The following is a 21,049-nucleotide window of genomic DNA, read 5'->3' on the forward strand; positions in this document are numbered from 1 at the left end:
GACCGTGGCTGGAAAGATGACCCTGGAAGGCAGGGCACACCAGAGCCTGTGAGGTTGGTTACAGGGCTGTTGTGATTGTCTAGGAAACCCGTGCCCCTTGAGCTGCCCCTGCAGCTATTGTGAATGATCATGCTGTACCTGGTCCAGCTCTCATCTCATGGACCCCCTACCTGATATCCTTGTCCCTCTAGTCAGGCCCCCACTATTTCACCTGCTATACTCCCTCCAGGGGGATGTTTCACAAACCAAAATCTGATCATGTGGGTAACAAGGAAAAAAGCCTTGAGCTTGTACCCATATAGACCTGCTCCTGGCAGGATGGTACCTGGAAGTGGGGGCAGAGGGGACCTCAGAAGTCAAAGGTGAATGGCACCAAGGACTTGATGAGCTTTTAATTCGGCCAACCTGACCCCACCTACACAAAGATCGGTGCTGAAAACTACTCCTGGGCAACCCTCCAGTCCCATCCAACCCCAGTGATTAAACTGACTAATTGGTTCTAACACTGGACATTAAACTCCCTGGAATCTTAGTTAATGAGAAGTTGGAGTGTATCCTGTTACCCTGTGACCTTGGTTAAAACTGAAGATAAATCTGACAGACTGCGCTGGACCACAGGTTTTGCCCCAACAAAGGAAGAGCAGTTTGCATCTGCCTTTGCCACCTCAAAACTTCAGGAAACCCAAGACAAGATTCCATGGGCCTGAGGAGCCAGATGATAAAGGCTATGGGGCAGAAGGTTGGTGCAAATGGGGTTTCCATTTGCTGGTGAAGCTGCCACATGAGCACACCCAGGAAGCTAGCCTGCCCTGGGCTTTGGACAGAGGCAGCAGAAGCTGCTGGGCAGAGTCCCAGGGCATCTCTGGGCCCTGCACTGTTAGGGTCCTCTCTGCATGATGGAGTTTTCCTGTCCCACATCACTCAGGGCCAGCAGGGCCTCAGGATGACTGATGCTGTGGCACCAGGACACAGACAGCAATGCCCCAGCTTTCAAGGCTGAGCTTACCTTTGTTAAAGAAGTCACAGTCATAGGCTGAAAGAGAAAGAACAGAGACCTCTTGAGAAGCCTGGAACAGATGGACAGGGCTAAGGGCCCTAGCATCCCAGCTCTCCCTCCTTCCCCAAGGGCTGGACCTGGCCTGTCTCCCAAACTCCAAGATTCAGACATGGTCATTGATCCAGATGTCTTAAAGTGTAGGAAATACAATGGCTCCTCTCTTTGCCCTCAGCATAAAGCTCAAAGGCTGCCCGAGCGTAGGCATTCAGCATGAACTGAATTAATGAATGAATGTTGGGACAGAAGGGTATACTCTGTGTGATCCCCAAAGGCAAGAATAGAATCAGGAAATGGAAGTTAGGTTCAGGAGGGAGGGGACATATGTATACCTATGGCTGATTCATGCTGATGTTTGGCAGAAACCAACACAATTCTGTAAAGCAATTATCCTTCAATTTAAAAAATAGATAAAATTTTAAAAATAAAGAAAGAAATGGAAGCTCCAATCGAAAATGTTGTGGAAGGTCCTAGAGAAATGCAAGCACAAGACAGAAGTTGGTCTTTCAATAGCATGGATAGGAAGGGCCCAAAGGGCCTCCTGGATCCAAGCCTTTTTCAGGCCCGCAGTGCAGTTTCCATCAGGCTTTGACGCGCTCCTCCAAGTATGTGCTCCATGCGCCCTCTAGTGGTCTAGTACAGCACCACAGCCTGTTCCCTTGGCAAGTCAGCCATGGATTAGTCCATTAGGATAAACTGGGGACCCCCCTGCGAAGCCCCCTGCGAACTTCCCTGGTGGCTCAGAAGGTAAAGAATCTGCCTGCAATGCAGGAGACCTGAGTTCGATCCCTGGGTTGAGAAGATCCCCTGGAGAAGGGAATGGCCACCCATTCCAGTATTCTTGCTTGGAGAATTCCATGGAGAGAGGAGACTGGTGGGCTGCACAGTCCATGGGATCTTGCCCTTTGGGATCTTGCCCCACGGGTCACAAAGAGTTGGTCACAAAGGTCACAACTGAGCAACTATCACTAACACTTTGCAGGGGGCACCTAAACCCAGGAGCAAGACCATGAGAAGTCAGTTGACCCAGTAGATTTGGGATAAAGGCTGAGGAAGGGCCTCCCTCACTCATAGGCCACCAAGGCCACCCCACACCCTCCACACCCCATGATGAACACTTTTCCTCAGCATTTGGCACTGCCCTCTGGAAAGAGCACTAGGAATCAGTAGACTGACCCACCGTGTGGTTATGGGCAAGTATCTGCTTTTCCTCACTTGTGGATTCAGAAGATTGAACTAGAAAATCAGATCTCCAAGTCTCTGTTTTCAAATGTGTACCAGTTTGCCCAAAGACACGGTCAAGAGCCAGCTCTCTAGAGACCCACAGACCTGGGTTCAAATCCCATCTCTCACTTGTCAGTGCCTACTGGGGACAAGTTTCTCAACCAACCTGAAATTTAGTGTCTTCCTCTGTAGGATGGGAACCACCACAAGTATTGCCCCATACACTGGTAAAGTCTGAACTGGAGTAAAGGAAGTGGTCATCTCAGGTGCAAAATTTAAGGGAGCCTCAAAAAAAAATCTCAGTAATCAGGATATGTCATACTTTAATACAACTTTTAAAATTTCAGAATGAATGAAAAATATCCATGATGAACAACATATCAAAAATTTTAAACCAAGACAAAATCAGTGACAACACCTTGCTGAGCCATATTGGAGCCTGAGGTGAAAGGAAAAATCAATAATATTGAACCTGTTATTACTAAAATTGTTGTATTTCATTCATTGAAGATTTTCTTGCATTAGTTTTGATTTTTAAAAAGTATTGCCTGAAAACGTGATTTATGTTGATTACTGAGTCTTTTGGTACTCCTTTAAATCTTAGGCTCTAGGCACTGGCCTCACTTGCATTTCCCTAGTCCTGAATATTAAATGATTGAATGCACAGAAGGCGCAGGGCCTGACACACAGTGGATCCTCAGTAGACATGTTCCCTTCTCCTTCCAGAAGTGCACGCTCAGTCGCTTCAATCCTGTCTGACACTTTGTGACCCCATGGACTGTAGCCCACCAGGCTCCTCTGTCCATGAGATTCTCCATGCAAGAATACTGGAGTGGGTTGCCATGCCCTCCTCCAGGGGATCTTCCTGACCCAGGGATTGAACTTGCATCTGCCTGTGTCTCCTGCATTGCCAGTGGATCCTTTACCTACTGAGCCACCTGGGAAGCCTCCTTCCTGAAGTAGAAGGAGAAGCAGACTGCATGAGGACCCAAGGACCCAAAGCAAGACTGCATGTGGTGGAAGGGTCTCAGGGCAAAACAGGCAGAGAAAAGGGAAACCAAAGGTGATTCTGCTCCATCTTCTTCCTGAGGTCATCCTGCCTGGAGCTCCCAGGGCTCAGGACATGCCAAGCACCCATGTCCCCATGAAAAATGACAGCTACATCAGCTCTAGCACTAGTGCTGTGTCCCAGAGTGAGGTGTCTTGCACCAGGAAGATCTTTGGTGTGCAGGAACAAATAATAAATCATTTAAATTTCTATGTATTTTACTTCCCCTTTTAAATATTTATTTTTGTATCTGTTTTGTGGCATACTTTACACTACTAATATTATATATATGTACATGTACTTATGTATATATATATGTATGTGTGTGTGTGTGCATATGTTTTTACTTGATAGGAGTGTGCAACCAAAAGCATTTTGTAGACCACAAATGGTCAAAAAAACACTACTATCTTGTGGTGCCTCTGATGGGCCTTATGTGTCTCAGCTGACATGAGCTTTCACGCTCACTATCTCCTTTGACCCCAGCAATAAGCCTGGTGGGACAGGTCTGTTCCTATTTTTCCATTTTCAGATAAGAAAATTGAGCCCCAGAGAAGTTGGAGATCTAGTTTGAGGTCACACAGCTTGCAAATGGCAGCTCTGAGTCTGGAACCCAAAGCTCCTGACTCATCTGGTGAAGTGGTCAGGAGCACAGTCTGCACTCAGGGCATCTAGAGACGAGCCCTGGCTCCTCCACCAACCTGTGTGACCTCGAGCATGTTACTGAATCTCTCTCTCTCTAATCTATTTCTCCAACTGTAAAACAGGAATAAACAGTCCTACTTCACAGGGGACATGCGTGCTAAGTTGTTTCAATCGTGTCTGACTCTTTGGCACTCTTTGGACTGTAGCCTACCAGGCTCCTCTGTCCATGGGATTCTCCAGGCAAGGATACTGGAGTGAGTAGCCATTTCCTTCTCCAGGGGATCTTTTGGGCCCAGGGATCAAACTTGCATCTCTTATGTCTCCTGCATTGGCAGGCGGGTTCTTTACCACTAGAGCCACCTGGGTACTTGATAATTCGATGAATTATACATACAAGCCATGCTAATGCTTGGCACATAGTAAGTACTCCATAGATGCTCACCAGAGTGATGGGACCCCACAGGCCTGCCCACAGAGGGGGCCCCACTCCCCCGCTCAGATGATGGGTCTGGACACTCACGGCAGAGGCGAGGGGTCCTCCAATCGATGGCCACCCCATGCTGGCAGCACTGGTGGGCATAGGCGGACACGCTGGCACAGAAGCACTCACAGTCACCGCCCCGGCTGCACCCACACGTGTCTGTCAGGCAGTTCGAGTAAAACCAAGTGACGTCAACCTAGAGGAGGTCAGAAGTCAGAGGTCAGAGGACAGGCCTTAAATATTAGCCCTTCAGCTTTTGGGCTGATGCCACTCAGCCCCAGGAAGCAGCACAAGCATGAAGAATGGTGTGTGCTGCCTGTGTCGGGTGAGGGCAGAAGGCAGGCAGCTCAGAGGGGAACGTTAACTCCATAGCCTGGGATCAGACCTGGCTTTTGAGAACTAAGCTCTCTCCTTTCTGGGACTAAGCTATAGGATCCAGGGCTTCAGGGTGAGGCTGAGAAACAGACGTGGGGTGTGAACCCCCAGCTAGGGCCAGAGACAGTCAAGACAGGTCCGACAGCAGCCTTCGAGGCCCCCGAGGGGGCCATGCAGAGCTGAGCACCAGCTCTCCTCTGTCCCCGCTGAGGGCTGCTGCCGCCGCATGAGGGGTCTGTGTTCACCATTCAGAAGAACGGCCTGATCGGGAGGAAGAGCCATAAGGAGATAAGCTTGAAAAGGGCACAGAAGCTGTTTGACTGTCTGCCTGTCCTGGGTCATCTGGGGAAACAGGACAGAGTCATCAGAGCAGGCCAGAGGCAGGGGAACTGCAGAAGTGAGTCTCCCCTCTAGACCAAGGCATGGCAGAGGGTCTAAGGGCAGAAGGGACTCCAGGGAGTCCCTGGAGGTGGGGGGTCTCAGGAGCAGCGGAGCCTGGTATGCACTCACCACAGGGTGGCAGGTCTCAAACACTTCGCTGAGCAGGACACTGCATTCCTTCTTGGCAAAGGGTTCTCGGAGAGGATTCAGGACACAAGTGTCTCGGGGGTCAAGGGTGTCTGGGCACTGAGGGGGCAAAGGCAGCATGGTTGATCTCCTGACCCCTCACATACCCACTGCCTGATGTGGTGGAAGGACTCCTGGAGCAGCTCCCTTGATGCTGGCCTCCTGTGTTCATGTCCTTGGATAATCTCCTGCCCTTGAATGTGGGAGGGACCAAACTGACAAGCCAACAAGAGATGGGAAAGGTGACGCGTGGATGTGGTTATGTGTCAGGGATTGCATATGATCATGTTACGTAAGCCTACAGAGCCCATCTGGCTGGAGTCCTTCTCTTGCCGACTGTGAACGGCACATGGCAGGAATTGTGGGTGGTCTCTAGGAGCTGAGGGTCATCCTGGGCCAACAGTGTGCAAAAAAACTAAAGTTCTCAGTTCTCTCAGATACAAGGAATGGCTGTCAACAGCCACATGAGTGGTCGGAAAAGGAGATCCCTCTCCAGGGGCATCTTCAGATGACAGCCCAGCCCTGGCTGGCACCTTGACTTGCAGCCTGTGATACTGTATGCAGAGAACCGAATCTGAGCCCTGATTCTTGACCCACAGAAACTGTGAGATAATCCGTGTGTGTGACTGGATGCTGCTAAGTCTGCAGTTATGTTGTTATCCTGCTAGAGTGAATGAATACAGACCACCCTGATGTCTGCCGAACCTCTACCCTTGGGCCTACATTGTCATTTGAGCCCCCCAGAGTATGCCCATAGGAATTATTGAGAGAGAACATTACGGGGTGGGTAAAAGGAAGGAAGTAATGAAAGTTAATCACCCATTCAGTGTCTCTGTTAAGAGCACACTTTTTTGAGGCTTTAAGAAAAGATTTGTCCCACCTCAGGATTTCACTGAGCTCCATGCTATGACTAACTGCTCCCCTGACTCCTGTCTATACAGGCTTCTCTCCATCTACTCTCCAACAGAGAATCAGGAACTGAAGATCACTCAGTCCAGGAAAGGCAAATATGTAACACTCACATCACCACTCTCTAATGCAGCATCAATGGCAGACATAACTAATCAATCGCAGTTCTTCCAGGTGAGCCTGACACAGTGTTGGTATTTCTCAACATGGCTTCCCAGGCAGCCTCATCTGACTTATCAGATTTGTCACACGAGGTAAAATCTATCCACCATTCCTCTTCCAGCTCCTTCACTTCACAGAGGATCATAGAGAAGCTGAGGCTTATTCAAGGTCACTGAGCAAGTCCCTGGATGATCTAAGACAAGAACCCAGGTCTACTTCTCTCAGTTCAGTGCTGTGTCCCCTCACCACTCATAGCTTGGCAGCCTCAGTCAGACATCTCCTATCATTTCTGCCTCTGATAATACTGTCCTCCCTCTCAGAGGTCTTCTCTCTGATACATTCAGCCATCCAAATATGGTCTATCTTTTAAGTACCACACTAGTCCCACCACCTTCAGGAAGTCTTCTCTGATTGCCTCAACCCATGTGGGTCTCTCTCTTGGTCTCTCCTCTGTGCTAGACCTATTGGCACAGAGATGGGTAAAATGGTCCTGCTTCAACAAGCCTCATCTTCCCTACTAGGTGGCCAGCTCTCCTAGGGCAGACTCTGTCTCCTTCCCAGCCCCAGCTCTCCTACCAGGTCTTGGTCCAGGGACTGACTTGTGAGATGGGATGATGGTGCATGTCCTCAGGCCACAGGGCTGAGGACGCCAGGTCAGAGGCTGACCATGGGTTGCAGGAGCAGCCTTGCACCAATGTCCTTCTCCCCTGACCTGTGGCCAGGTTCTCTCAGTGCTGACTAGGGTCCATCTGGGTGAGGGGAGTGAGCCAGCTTGGAGAGGCTTTACCTCAACTGCAGCCCAACTGCCACCAAACTCCTGGGGGTTAGTTAACTCTAAGTTCTCTGGGGTCCTCATCTCATTGACGGTCTTTAAGTCAAAGTTCCCACAGAGTCCTGCCAGCTGGCCCTGAAAGAAGACAGAATGATCAGTTTCAGGCATTCCAAGGATGGACCATAGGCATGGGGGTCGCCATGAGCCTAGGAGTCTGTCATGGGCCTAGAAACAACCACTGGGGTCACAGAGTGCAGAGAGATAGGAGCGTCAGAAGAGAAGGGGCCCAGGGCAGGGCAGGGCAGAGAGGACAGAAGGTACGGTGCGCCTGGCTCTTTGGCGAGGGTAGAGCTCATGCAAGGACACCCATGGGCCCCTTGGTCCTAGGAGGAGCACAGCACCGATGAGGGTCACTGCTCACGTGACTACCTGCCACTGTGGCCCGGCCTGGACATGCACCGTGGTTCTCTGGTCCCACAAGAGGGTGATGTGCTCCCGTGGGAAATGCACCAGCGTGAAAAACCCTGCCCGCCACGTGTGGACCTCCTGCTTCTCGTCCAGGAAGCTCTCCGGACTCTAGGGGGACAGGGATGGCCATTCTTGAGGCCAGAGCATCCCCCAGTAGCTGGGTCAGCTGGGCCTGGCGACAAGTCACTGCCCAGCCCCAGGAGTTCACCAATTCCTATGCCTCCCTCCTGTCCTGACAGTGACCTCTGGGTTCCTGGCCATGACCAAGGAACTCAATCTGGGCTAATCACTCAATGGCTCCAAGAGAAAGTGCTGTGATAAGGAAGCCAGTCCTTAACCCTCTTCTGCCCGCTATCAACCAGCAAATTGTCCATACAACCTTCACCTGCACCAGGCCTTACGGGATTTCCTGAGTCGTCATCGAAGATAATGAGTGAGTTCCCCACGTTGATGGAAATAAATTTCCTGCAGATGATGCCAGAGCTGTAGCAGTTTACATTTTCTACAATCACAGAGAAGCTGAAATCTGATGTGCTCTGGGGAGAAATAAGTTAGTGCAATAAACCAGGGTGAGAAGAGATTCTGCTGAGAGGCACAGGGTAGAGGGACACAGACTCTGAAGTGATTTTCAACCCACTCCTGCTTCATGTGAGTGGTGTGACTTTGGGCAACTTACTTCAGTTCTCTGAAGCTCAGTTTTGTTTTGGGTACCTGGTGCATGTAGGGACCCTCCAAAAAGTGTTTGATGAGTGAATGAATATATAATAGGGTCAACTGGTGTTGACGGGAGTGTGAGGGAAGGAGCATTGTCTTACAGACACTGATGATGGTAGTGTAAGCCTTTTTGGAGGGCAATCTGCAGGCACCAGACAACATTCTAAAGGGATAACTTTTATAGAAATTCTACTTTTAAGTGTTTAGAGACACATCTACACTAGTATTCATTGAGTATTTAAATACTGGTGGATAATAAAACAAACTAGAGCACATCCTTTCTGTGGAATTCTATAGAAAGAAGATAAATTTACCAATCATATGAGATAATGTCCAAAGTATACTATCGAGTGATGAAAGCAAATTGCAGAATCCTACTCATGTTCCTGCAGGATTCACACCTGTCTGTTATTCAGCAGGCAACAGGAACAGAAGAGATGTGAAGAGGGATATTCATTTTTAATATATGCCTCTCCATTGTTTTAAATGTTAGCGAAGAGCATGCAAAGCCTTTGAGATTTAAAAAATAAAATAAAACAAGGTCTATCATCTTTGTCTTGTGGAGCCATTTAAATTATATGAAAAACCCTAGCACAGTGCCTGCGCCATAGATAGGGCTTATTCCATAAAAAGTATTGAAAGTGAAAGTGAAAGTCGCTCAATCATGTCTGACTCTTTGCAACCCCATACAGTCCATAGAATTCTCCAGGCCAGAATACTGGTGTGGGTAGCCTTTCCCTTCTCCAGGGGATCTTCCCAACATAGGGATCAAACCCAGGTCTCCAACCCAGGTCTCCCACATTGCAGGCAGATTCTTTACCAGCTGAGTCACAAGAGAAGCCCATAGAAGGTATTACTATTACTATTATTTGATGAGATGGACCCTTGGCTAAGGCCTCGCCCACCTGCCCTGTTGGTACCCTCTTCTCCTGAAGGGGATCCTGTCTCTAAGATGCTCTCCTACATCACCATTTCTTTTCCTCTGGGTAAGCTGGTGGCTTTGACACCTGACTCCTTTACACACCAACTCTCCGGTCAGATTTCTTGGTTTCAGCTTGACCCCAATTCTGTCACTGACTAGTGTGTGACCTGGGTGAGATACCAACTTTCCTTGGCCCAATTTGCTCCATCTCTAACACTGGGCTCAAAAAACTCTGTCATTTAGGGTTGCTGTAAGAATTAAGTGAAATAATGCTTTAAAATGGCTTGGTAGACCACCAGGCATCTAATGAGGGTCCAGAAAGTATTCGTTTTTACTGTAACAGCCAGAAAAACCATTGGCACCCAAGAAGGGCAAGGTTATAATGGTGAGTGGACAGGCATTGGGGTATTTAAACTGGTGGGCTCTGTCCAGCCCTGATCTTGCTCCTCAGCACCTTTTTGAGGTACTGAATTGCCAAACGCCAGGGCTTAGATCCTCCAGCCCCAACCATCCAATTATGCATCAGTTGCTCTGCGGGCCCATGGAGCCAGCTGTGCAGATGTACGCAGATGCTCACCTTGACCAGGTGCACCTTGCACGCCCCCACGAAGTCAAACGGGAGCCCATCAAACGTGCGGTAATGCCGGTCACCATAGGCAGTGCAGGTGGAGGCGCAGGGGTGGAGGGTGCACTGGAACGAGCCGCGCTGGCACACGCTGAAACACAGAGACCCCTCACAGGGCATGCCCCGCCCCACCCTGAGCATCCACGGTGGGGCCACTGCCCATCGAGTGCCCACTGTGTACCCCTGGGCTGAGTGTCAACAAACACCATCGACCTCCAACAAAGGCCCAAAGGGTACGAGGGTGGGTCCCCATTTTATGCAAGAGACACTGGGGTTCAGAAGGTTAAACCAATCAATAACAGAGCCAAGACTGACCCAAGATCGATTCAACTCCAATATCCACACTATCTTTCCCACTTCAATCATTCATTCATTCAACAAGTAATAAGCATCTATCATATCGCAGACATTATTCTAGGAGTCTGAGATACATCAGTGAACAAAATAGCAAAAGATCTTCTGCCTTTGTGAAGCTTGTATTCTAAAGGAGGAAGATACACACTAAATAATAAAAAATAATAAGCAAGCATGAGTAGGTAATGTGTGTGTGTGCTCAGTCATTCAGTTGTGTCCAACTCTTTGTGGCCTCATGCACTGTAGCCCACCAGGCTTCTCTGTCCATGAAATTTTTCAGGCAAGAATGCTGGAATGGGATGCCATTTCCTCCTCCAGAGGATCTTCCCAACCCAGGGATCGAGCCTGCATCTCCTGCATTGCAGATGGATTCTTCCACTGCTGAGCTACCTGGGAAGCCCCTAGTAGGTAATAGTTAGAGGGTAATGAGTGCTATGTGGGGAAAGGAACAAGATAAAAAGGACTGGGAATGTGTGTAGTGTGGGCTGCAATTTTAAATAAGATGGACAGAAGGACAGGTGAGCAGAGATTTAATGGGTGTGAGAAAATTAAGTATATGGACATTTGGAAAAACAGTGTCCTGGGCAGAGGGTATAGCCTTTGCAAAGGTCCTGAAGAACACTCCGGATGACAACATGGCTAGAATAGAGAGAGTGGGAGGAGAGGAGGAACTCAGGGAGGTAACAGAGGTTCTGATCCCGTTGGTCCTAGAAGGCCACTGTAAGAATGGTAGCTTTGCTAGGAGTGAGAGAGGGAGCATTCAGAGGATTTCATCATGGGAATAACATGATCTGAACGTCCATCTTTGATACACATGAATGTGCATATACACTCACATGTTCAGTCTATGCACTTTGGACATGTACTGACACATATCTATATAAATACGCAAACACATCATCACAAATACACATGCACACACATTCAAATACACGTATGAACAAACTCACATTGATATTTATAGTCACAAAAACACCCCTCAAATTCTTTCTATGCCTATATTTGTATATATACACAAACCCCTACCGAGCACACAAATACACAAGGTAAATATGAACACGGGAATGCTAAACCATACTCACAGTCATGCAGCCCATATCCACCCTCAGCCCCAACAAAAAGTAGAGGCTGGATGGGGCCCTCACTTACCAGGAATGGCAGGGAGACATGACCTGGTCCCCAGGGTAGTACTCCTTCCCTTTCCAAGTGCATGGACACTCCTCTGGCAGAAAGCATGCATCCCCATGTCTGAGCAGGCTGTAAGGACACAGCAGGCAGATGGTCAGGAGAGCACCCTTCCATCTCTGCCACCTACGGACGATCTTGTAGTCACGTGGATGCCCTGGGATGGCTCTCAGCATTTACCCTGGAAGAGAGTGACCGTGTACCTACCACCATCCTGCCCCTGCCCAGTGAGGTTCAGAGCTTCCTCAGCAACTGGAAAATGAGAGGCAGACGTGGCTCAGCTCAGAAGTCTCTGCCATCCATCTGGAAGCAAGGCTCAGCTCTACTAGCCACATCCCCCTGGATAGGCTGGATGCCAGCTGTCCCATGGACACTAGCTGTACCTAATGAACACACCATGGGCATGGGCATGGACCCTCCTACCCAGGTGGCTCATGGAGTAACTAGTAGATTGCACTGGAAAGAAATGTGAAAGGGAATTTTTCAGGAAGATGGAAACTCAGATCCACATAAAGGAATGAAGAGCTCTGAAAGTGGAAAATATGGTGGTAAATATTTGTTTAATTATTTCTTAATTTCTTTAAGAGATAATTGAGCATTTAGAGCAAGATTAATGTCAACTTGGCATGAATTTGGCTTCCCTTGTGGCTCAGCTGGTAAAGAATCCGCCTGCAATGAGGGAGACCTGGATTTGATCCCTGGGTTGGGAAGATCTCCTTGAGAAGGGAAAGCTACACCACTCCAGTATTCTGGCCTGGAGAATTCCAAGGACTGTATAGTTGATGGGGTCACAAAGAGTCAGACACAACTGAGCGACTTTCACTTTCACTTAATGTCAATTAATTGTGGGGTTTCTAACACAGACAGAAGTAAAATGTATGATAATAATAATAAAAAGGACAAGAAGGAAGTAAATGAAGCAGACTGTTGCAAGTAGTCTACATAAAGTGGGAAAACATTAATTCATAGTAGATGGTGATAAATGAAAGACACATATTATAATCTTTAGAGAACTACAAAAATAAAATAAAAAAATCAGGATATAGAGATGTCCCTGGCAGTCCAATAGTTAAGACTCTGCACTTCCAATGCAGGAGGCACAGGTTTGATCCCTGGTAGGGGAACTAAGATTCCACATATCATGCAGTGCAACCAAAAAAATAATAAATTAAAAAAAATACAGATTAAAAATATTAATATATATATTTTAAATGAAATAAAGGAGAAGAAAATAAGAGACTAAAGTTACTTAACTCAAAAGAAGAAAGAAATGAAAACAAAGACAAATAACAAATAAGATTGTAGTGTTAAATTCAATCCAATTACATTAAAGGCAAATGCATAAACTGTCTAATTACAAGCAAAAAACTGTAACACTGGCTAAAAAAGCAAGACTCATCTGTACTCTGTTTCCCAAAGATATAGTTGAAATATTAACATAATAGCACAAATAAATGAAAAGCAAAATGATGGGGAAAGATACCATGGAAACACTAGTTACAAGAGAGACTGTGTGGCTATATTAACCTTACACAAAGTATACTTCAAGACAAATAACATTAACTCTAATAACAAGGGATATTTCATAATAATAACAGTCAGAGATTTCCCTGGTGGTCCAGTGGCTAAGACTGTGCACTTCCAATGCAGGGGGCCTGGGTTTGATCCCTGGTCAGGGAACTAGATCCCATGTGCTGCAACATAAAAAAAAGAAAAAGAAAAAAAGACCTCCACATGCAGCAACAAAGATCAAAGATCCCATGTCCACAACTAAGACCAGGCACAGCCAAATAAATAAATAAATTAAAAAAAAATAATCAGCATGTCGCTGTATGGCAAAAATCACCGCAATATTGTAAAGTAATTAGCCTCCAACTAAAATAAATAAATTAATTTTCAAAAATCAGTTTATCAGCAGAACACAAGAATGTTAAATGGGCATGCATCAAGTATCAGAGCTTTAACAACAGAAGCAAAAACTCACAGAACTGAAGGAGAAAAAAATAATTTTAACATTCTTCTCCATTAATGATAGAACAAACAGGCAAAAAAAATTATCACTGATGTCCATATAAGTTTGACAACTTCAATGGGATAACAGCCAAAACACCAAATATCTATAAATAAATTCAATGACAAATGTGCAAACCTCTGGGTGAAAACTAGGAAACACTGCTGAGAGAAATTAAAGAAGGCCCAGGAAATGGAACAATAGTGACCTACTTGTAGATTAGAGGACCCACTAGTATGAAGACGTCAGTTCTCCCAAACTGATCTATAGGTTCAGCACAATCCCAATCAAAATTTCAATGGCCATTTTGTAGAAACTGACAAGTTTATCATAAATTCACATGGAAAATCAAAAACCTAGCAGTGTCCAAAAAACTTCGAAAAGGAACAAAGTCAGGGCACTATCAGCTTCTGATTTCAGGACTTACTATAAACCTTCAGAAATCAAGACAGAGTGATATTGGCCTAAGGATAGACAAATAGATCAATGAAACAGAAGACAGAGTCCTGAAATACACCCACATTTATACAGTCAATTGATTTTTTTTTAAGGTGCCAAAACAATTCAACAGGGAAAGTCTTTTTTAAATGGGGCTAGAACCACTGGATATCCATCAGAAAAAAAATACAATGAAGTGACTCCATTTTATAGCAAATACCAAAATACAATAATTTTAGATAGACTATAGACCCAAATGTAAAAGCAAAATTTATAAAGCTCCTACAGGGTATATAGAAGAATATCTTTGGAATTGTGACAAAGATGTCTTAGCACACAGCATCATAAGGAAAAAAGTGCCAAGGTAGGTATCACCTAAATTTTAAACTTCTGCTCATCACAAATGTTTGGACATATTAAGACATTTTAAATAAATGAACAGGCAAACCACAGACTAGGAGAAAATATTTGCCATACATATATCCGACAAAGGACTTGCATCCAGAATATATAAAGAACTTCTGCAACTCAATTTTTTTAAAAAGTGAGCAAAAGACTTAAATGGACACTTTACAAAAGAAGATATGCAAATGGCCAAACAACACATGAAAAAGTACTCATTAAAACCATGATGTTATTTGACTATGTTCTCACTAAAATAACAAAAATGGGAAAGACTGAAAACATCAAGTGTTAGTGAGGATACGGAGCACCCAGAACTCTCACACAATGAGAGCGTGAAATTGTACAAATGCTATGGAAAATAGTTTGGCAATTTCTTACTTAGTGAAATGTACATTTACCCTAGCACTCAATTCCACACTGAAGTGCTCTTCCGAGAGAAAGCAGCCTTATTTAAAATAGCCCAAACTGCAAATAACCTAAATATGCGTCAACATTTGAGTGGATGATTTAATTATAATATGTTCATACAGTGAAATACTACTGAGCAATAAAAAGAAGCAAATGACTGGGAAATGCAACAATGTGGATCAGTCAAAAACATATGCTAAGGAGAAGTCAGACATCAAAGGGTAGATACTGGACGACTCTATTTTCACGAAGTTCTAGAACAGGTAGAGCCTATTTATGCCAAAAATAAAGAACTTTGGTGAAGGGGTATGGGGAGATACCAACTGGGAAAAGACACAGGGCACAAGAAATTTTTTGAGGGGGAAGAAGTGTTCTATATCTTGATGGATGTGTGGGTTACGAGAGGGTATAAATTTGTCAAAGCTCAGCAAACTGCATGCGGCTTCCTGAGGGGCGCTGGTGGTAAAGAACCTGCCTGCCAATGCAAGGAGACACAAGAGATGTGGTGGCATTAGATCCCTGGGTTGGGAAGATCCCCTGGAGAAGGAAATCGCAACCCACTCCAGTATTCTTGCCTAGAGAATCCTATGGATGGAGGAGCCTGGAGGGCTTCAGTCCACAGGGTCACAAAGAGTCAGACACGACTAAGCGACTGAGCACACATGCACAGCAAACTGTATACTTATGATCTGTGTGTTTTACTGCACATAATTATGCCTCACTTTTAAAAATTGAAAAGAAAAAAGACTGAGACATGAAAAATTGATTGGAAGCTCCATATTTAAGAGGGGGGCCACCATTTTGTTGAGGATGCCCAAAAATGTCAGTTTCTGGGGTTTTCTGTTTGTTTGTTTGTTATTTTGGTCCAGCCAATTTTCAGGATTAGAATCCTCTTCCATTTCTGACCTGCGAGGGCAAAAACTCTGATGCCACCATCCCAGGAACCAAGCTGGGGAAGAGGGCTGGGCCACAGGTAGCTTTCAGTCACCTCCCTATCATCACTCTGCATCTCATCCCTGCCTCTGTCCCCAAGATCAAAGTCTCGGATTTGACTTTTCTAGAAACTCTTACTGTCTTTCTCCTGCTAGATGGGGTAAGGGAATCTGGACATTTAACTGCTCCTTACACAGACTTGCCACTTATCCTACTGTCTTGTTCCCACCACCGCCTCTTCTGAGATGCCTGGAGCGTCCTGTTCCTGAAGCTGTCAACACCATGTAGCCTGTTACTCCTTGGCCCTCCCCGCTACAAGCGTCAGTCCATCAACCTCTGGTCTGCAGGGTCAGTTTCTACACAGCCACCCTTGTTCCTTCTTCAGAAACTATTGGCCCATCTCATGCCACTGTCACCCCATTCTCGTTCCCTTTGTCCCTGGTGATTTACACATTTTTTTTTTACTCCATTACCAACATTTCATCGTGGTTGTGAGAGGAAAAAATAAAAAGGCATGTGCTTAATCCACAATGTTCCACCTGAGGCCACTTAACCTTTCTAAGTCTCTGTTTTTTTCATAGGTAAAACGGGGATAATGACACCTTCTTCCGAAGGTCATTAAGAGAATTTAATTATAGACCTGGGCACACTGCCTAGCACTTCATAGATACATGATAAATATTGGTTTCTTGTCCTTCCTTTCCCCATAATCGCATCAGACACCAGTGATCAGCTGGCTCATCACCTTCCATCTTCACCCCCAGGCCCTTCCTTGCCACCCACCACCCACCACTCCCTCCTGGCCTTTTGCAGACCTGTGTGTATCCTTAGCACCTTCTGTGTGCCCACCACCGACAGGGACATGCAGAGAGGCGCTCCAGGCCATCTTCAAGGTGTCCTCAATTTGTGGAGTTCTTTCTCCTTAACTGCTAAGGGATTCTCTCATTCCTGGCCCCGCTCAGGGGGCATTTGCAAATGCACAGGATCCAAGTGAAGGAAGACAATGATATCACTCACATAGAGTGCTTACTCTGTGCCATTTTCCAGATGAGGAAACTGAGCCTCAGAGAAGTTAATTGACCTGCCCAGTAAGAGGTGGAATTGGGACACAAGCCTGACTCCAGAGTCCATGCTCCTAACCACTGTGCTACATTGCCTTGTGACCCCAGAGCCCTTGGCTCAGCACCAAGATGCAAAAGAATTGGGAGCAGCACAGACAGTGCCAGACGCCTGCTGTGGCCCAGGAGCAATACACACACTCAGAGACTCTACGAAACTCTAAGGAGGGCGGCAGGGGGACCAGGGCCCCAGAGGCCCCCAGGCAGGGGTTGTTACTTATCATCGGGAGCCCTATCCCAGCTCCCAGGAGAATGTTCCGTGATGCCAGGAAGTGCCTGTCCTTCCTCTACAGTTGAGACTGTAACAATTTCCCTTTGACAAGCCCCTGTGGAGTGTGGAAACTCCTCAATGGGCATTTAAAGCCGCACATGAGTCACTACAGCAAAGACCCCAGGAGCTGAAAGGGGTTCAACACTACTAAGGGGAAGAGGACTAGGTTCTCTGGAGAACTGAGTGTGCCCAGCCCTTCACAGCCATTGTCTTCATCAAATCTCACTAGAGTCCTTCACGGTGGGTGTTACTGCCCTCAATTCACAGAATGAGCAAACTCAGGCTCATAAACATTAACTGACTGTCCAAGACCACGTAGCTAGTGACAAACACTAAGCCCTCTGGACTGTGGATGCTCTTGGCACAGCACCAGGGCATGGATTGAACTTTGAGAGGCTTGGAGCAGAGGAAGAGGATTCAGGTACTGTCCGCTCAGACCAGTCCTGCAGACAGCAGCAGGGCCTCACAGGCAAGAAGACTGTCGCCCAAGTGGTCATGTCACTTGTCAAAGGTCACCCAGCCCTTGGAAATCTTCGTATCCTAGCCTATCCTTTGAAGCCTGGGGATTGAAAAGGGAGCTCCACTCTTCAGGATCTTTTGAGTTAAACTAATCCCTAATATCAGGCGTTGCTTTAGAAGCTTGCTCCTCAATGTATGGTCCCCAGACCTGCAACATCGGCACCTTGTGGGAGCTTGTTATTACTAGAAATGCACAGTCTCAGGTCTAGGATCCTATGTGAGTTCTCCAGACCTCACAGGGGTCCCTTGTGGATGCCCTTGTCTGGGAAAGGGCAGGCTCATGACCCATATCATGACCTCTGTGAAGGGGACTAGACCCCAGGCCTCCCAGAGACAGCATGCTCTAACCAAAGGGTAGGGTTTGGACTAAGCAGAGTTGGATTTGGGTCATGGATCCTTGGGCAGACCACTTCCCTCCATCAAACCCTTGGCCTCAATTTCCTCATCTGCAAGATTGGAATAATGATCCTCCTCCTCCTTTCTCCCAAGGATGCTCTGAGATTGAAAGACATCATTATACCAAAGTGTTTTATAAAGAGAAAAGCTCCAGCTGACTGTTCCCTCCCCTCTGCACCCTAGAAGCCCTAACCCTCTCCTCACTTTCTCTGGCTGCCAGGCCTGGCCAGGGACTCCCACATGAGCACTGAGCTCTGCACAGGTGGAAGGACGCAGACCCATGCTGCCAAGCCATGAGATGAGGCACCCAGCTGTCTTTTCAGCCTAGACCTGAAGTAAGACCAGCATCAGGAGTGGGCAGAGTGAGGCACTGGACCCTTGCAGTCACCTCAGCAAGCAGAACACCCACGAGGCAACCCATAAAAGTCAGCGCACGCAGATCACACAGCTGTGATGGCAGCATCTCGGACACCCCGGAGGGGGACCACTTCTACTGGGTGAGGCCTGAGCCCTCAACCTGGTCAGAAATTTGCAGGGATGAAGGCTGAGAGCTAAACATGGGTTTCCTCTCTCATGGTCTTCAGCCCATGAGACCTCTAGGGCAGGCTCACACCCACCCAGTGCGTCCCTTTCAGCACCTCATTTAATTCTCACAACTATCTCTTGAGGTAGCAGGTATTATTATTATTCCCGTTTTACAGATGAAAAGCTGAGCCTCAGAGGAGCAAGGCCCCTTCCTTATCTAAGGCCACACATTGGTGAAAAGCAGAAGGGGGTAGACACCACTCCGGCTTGGCTCCCCACCCTCCTGTTCTTTCCAGATTACTTGCTGGTTATGACACTGTCCCTGGCCAGTCCTAGACAGCATATTAAAAAGCAGAGACATTACTTCACCAACCAAGGTCCGTCTAGTCAAAGCTATGGTTTTTCCAGTAGTCATATATGGATGTGAGAGTTGGATGGTGAAGAAAGCTGTGCCGAAAAATTGGTGCTTTTGAACTGTGGTGTTGGAGAAGACTCTTGAGAGTCCCTTGGACTGCAAGGAGATCCAACCAGTCCATCCTAAAGGAAATCAGTCCTGAGTGTCATTGGAAGGACTGATGTTGAAGCTAAAACTCCAATACTTTGGCCACCTGATGCAAAGTGTTGACTCATTTGAAAAGACCCTGATGCTGGGAGGGATTGAGGGCAGGAGGAGAAGGGGACGACAGAGGATGAGATGGCTGGATGGCAACCCTAATGGACATGAGTTTGGGTAAACTCTGGGAGTTGGTGATGGACAGGGAGGCCTGGCGTGCTGCAGTCCATGGGGTCGCAAAGAGTGGGACACAACTGAGCAACTGAACTGAACTGGCCAGCCCTGGGCTGGCGCTTCCCTGTAAGACTGTGAAGTTTTCTCTGTCCCTCGCTCCGCCCTGTGGTCCCTGGTTCTGCCAGCCTTTCAGGTGTAGGAACCCAGGGCAACACGGAGACATACCCCTGGGGACAGGCGCATCCTGAGAGGCAGGGCCCATGGGCAGGCACGCTCAGGTTCAGCAGCTGCTGCTCACACGTCCTCTCTCTGTTCAGCTCAGGGTTGGCGTGCAGGTCACTGCAGTTCACAAAGACCTGGCCCGCTGGGCAGGCGGCAGCTGGAAGAGAGGAGGGTGGTGCTGGCCAGAGCCTGGACCCTCAGAAGGATGCTTGCAACACCTGGGCCTGGGGTGGGTTCCTGGGAGGAAGGGGTGGGGCGGGCAGGGAGGCCTGGGGACTAGCATCTGGGGGATGCAGGCAGAGTTGGGGCTCTGAGGCTTTCTGCCGCCCTGGCTGCCCCTGAGGCATCCATCCGGTTCCCAGGTGCAAATGACAGTGGGCTGGAGGGGTGTGTGCTGTCCCACACAGGACAGCCTCCACTGGTACCAGTTACCAGACGCATTCTTTCACCGGGTACTGCTCCCGGCCCTTCACCTGCATTTTCTTATTTATCCTGCCACAACTCTGCGAGGTATCATTATCCCCCACTTTCCCATATGATGGAGGGAAGACACTTCTGCTTTCAAAAGACACGATAAAGAAAGACGAAGCATCCCGGAGGGACCAGAAGTGGAGCCAGGAAGAGGACAGCCATGCAGTGTGACAAAGTGGCCGGGAACTTTTAACAACAGGAAAGTCAACTTCCCATTCACCTGTATTTCTGTAACATAAACCCACTCTCTCTCCCAGAGCCTTCAATCAAGTCGGCCTTGTACACTTATACCAGGCGAGTGATCTTTCTTAGGGAAATCAATAACGGGGCTGAGTTCTATGCCAACCCTGGGATGGAACAGAGAGAAAGGGATAGACATGGGAGATGAAATAAAAGTCCCAAAGAGAAGAAATCTGAGGACAGGAACTACAAAAAGAAGCACTCTTTGAGGGATATATAGGAAACATGGGAAGAACACAGGCATCTGGGTTATACAACAAGAGAGGAAGCGAAGGCTCAGAGTGGTGAGGTGAGTTCCTCAGGGCTGCACAGGTGAGGGCTGGGCAGGATGTGAAGCCAGGGCTCTCTGGGTCTGGGGGCCCTGCTCTTCGCCACCTGCCATGTGATGACTCTCTGATCCTCTCTGTGCCGGTCCCCATACTTCGTGGCATCCTCTGCCCTCCGAGGCCCTCTCTGAGGGTTCCAGCTCCTTGCCCTAGCACCTCCAAGACACTCCCCGGCCGACCCACCACTGTGTCATCCAGCAACCCCCCCCCCACTTCCACTGCATGTAAGGGTCTCAAAGACCCAGCCTATCCTCCCCACTGCTGTGACCCCACATCCTGCACAGGTTGGATACAGAGTCAGCCTCAGCCGACGTGTGACAGTTCAGATGGAGGAAATCCAGGAGCCAGGGGAGGTCAGGACTGCCCAGATATCCCAGCTGGTCACCGCTGAGGGAGACAGAGTCTCGGCATCTCCTTGAGAAGCAGGAGGGACAGCCTCTAGAGTGGAGCTGAGGCTGGGACAGGATCTCATGATGCCACGCTCTAAGCTGCAGCCTTTCCCGAGAGGACAAGGACTACAGAAGGCTTGGTTTG

The 21,049-nt window shown here is 47.7% G+C and overlaps 1 protein-coding gene across 1 annotated transcript in view; it reads right to left on the reverse strand.

Annotated features, from left to right (window-relative positions):
• OTOG (otogelin) overlaps positions 1–21,049 on the reverse strand; it is an 84,003-nt gene that overhangs the window by 39,868 nt on the left and 23,086 nt on the right. The window contains exons 23-31 of the mRNA XM_043901812.1: positions 19,482–19,635; positions 11,470–11,577; positions 9,919–10,057; positions 8,107–8,241; positions 7,667–7,813; positions 7,253–7,372; positions 5,338–5,454; positions 4,492–4,648; positions 1,007–1,033 (exon numbers count right to left, since the gene is read on the reverse strand). Coding sequence (XP_043757747.1) covers positions 1,007–1,033; positions 4,492–4,648; positions 5,338–5,454; positions 7,253–7,372; positions 7,667–7,813; positions 8,107–8,241; positions 9,919–10,057; positions 11,470–11,577; positions 19,482–19,635 — 1,104 coding nt within the window. The remainder of the gene's footprint in view (positions 1–1,006; positions 1,034–4,491; positions 4,649–5,337; positions 5,455–7,252; positions 7,373–7,666; positions 7,814–8,106; positions 8,242–9,918; positions 10,058–11,469; positions 11,578–19,481; positions 19,636–21,049) is intronic.

The sequence above is a fragment of the Cervus elaphus genome, chromosome 1, assembly GCF_910594005.1.
Source record: "Cervus elaphus chromosome 1, mCerEla1.1, whole genome shotgun sequence".
NCBI classification, from domain to species: domain Eukaryota; kingdom Metazoa; phylum Chordata; class Mammalia; order Artiodactyla; family Cervidae; genus Cervus; species Cervus elaphus.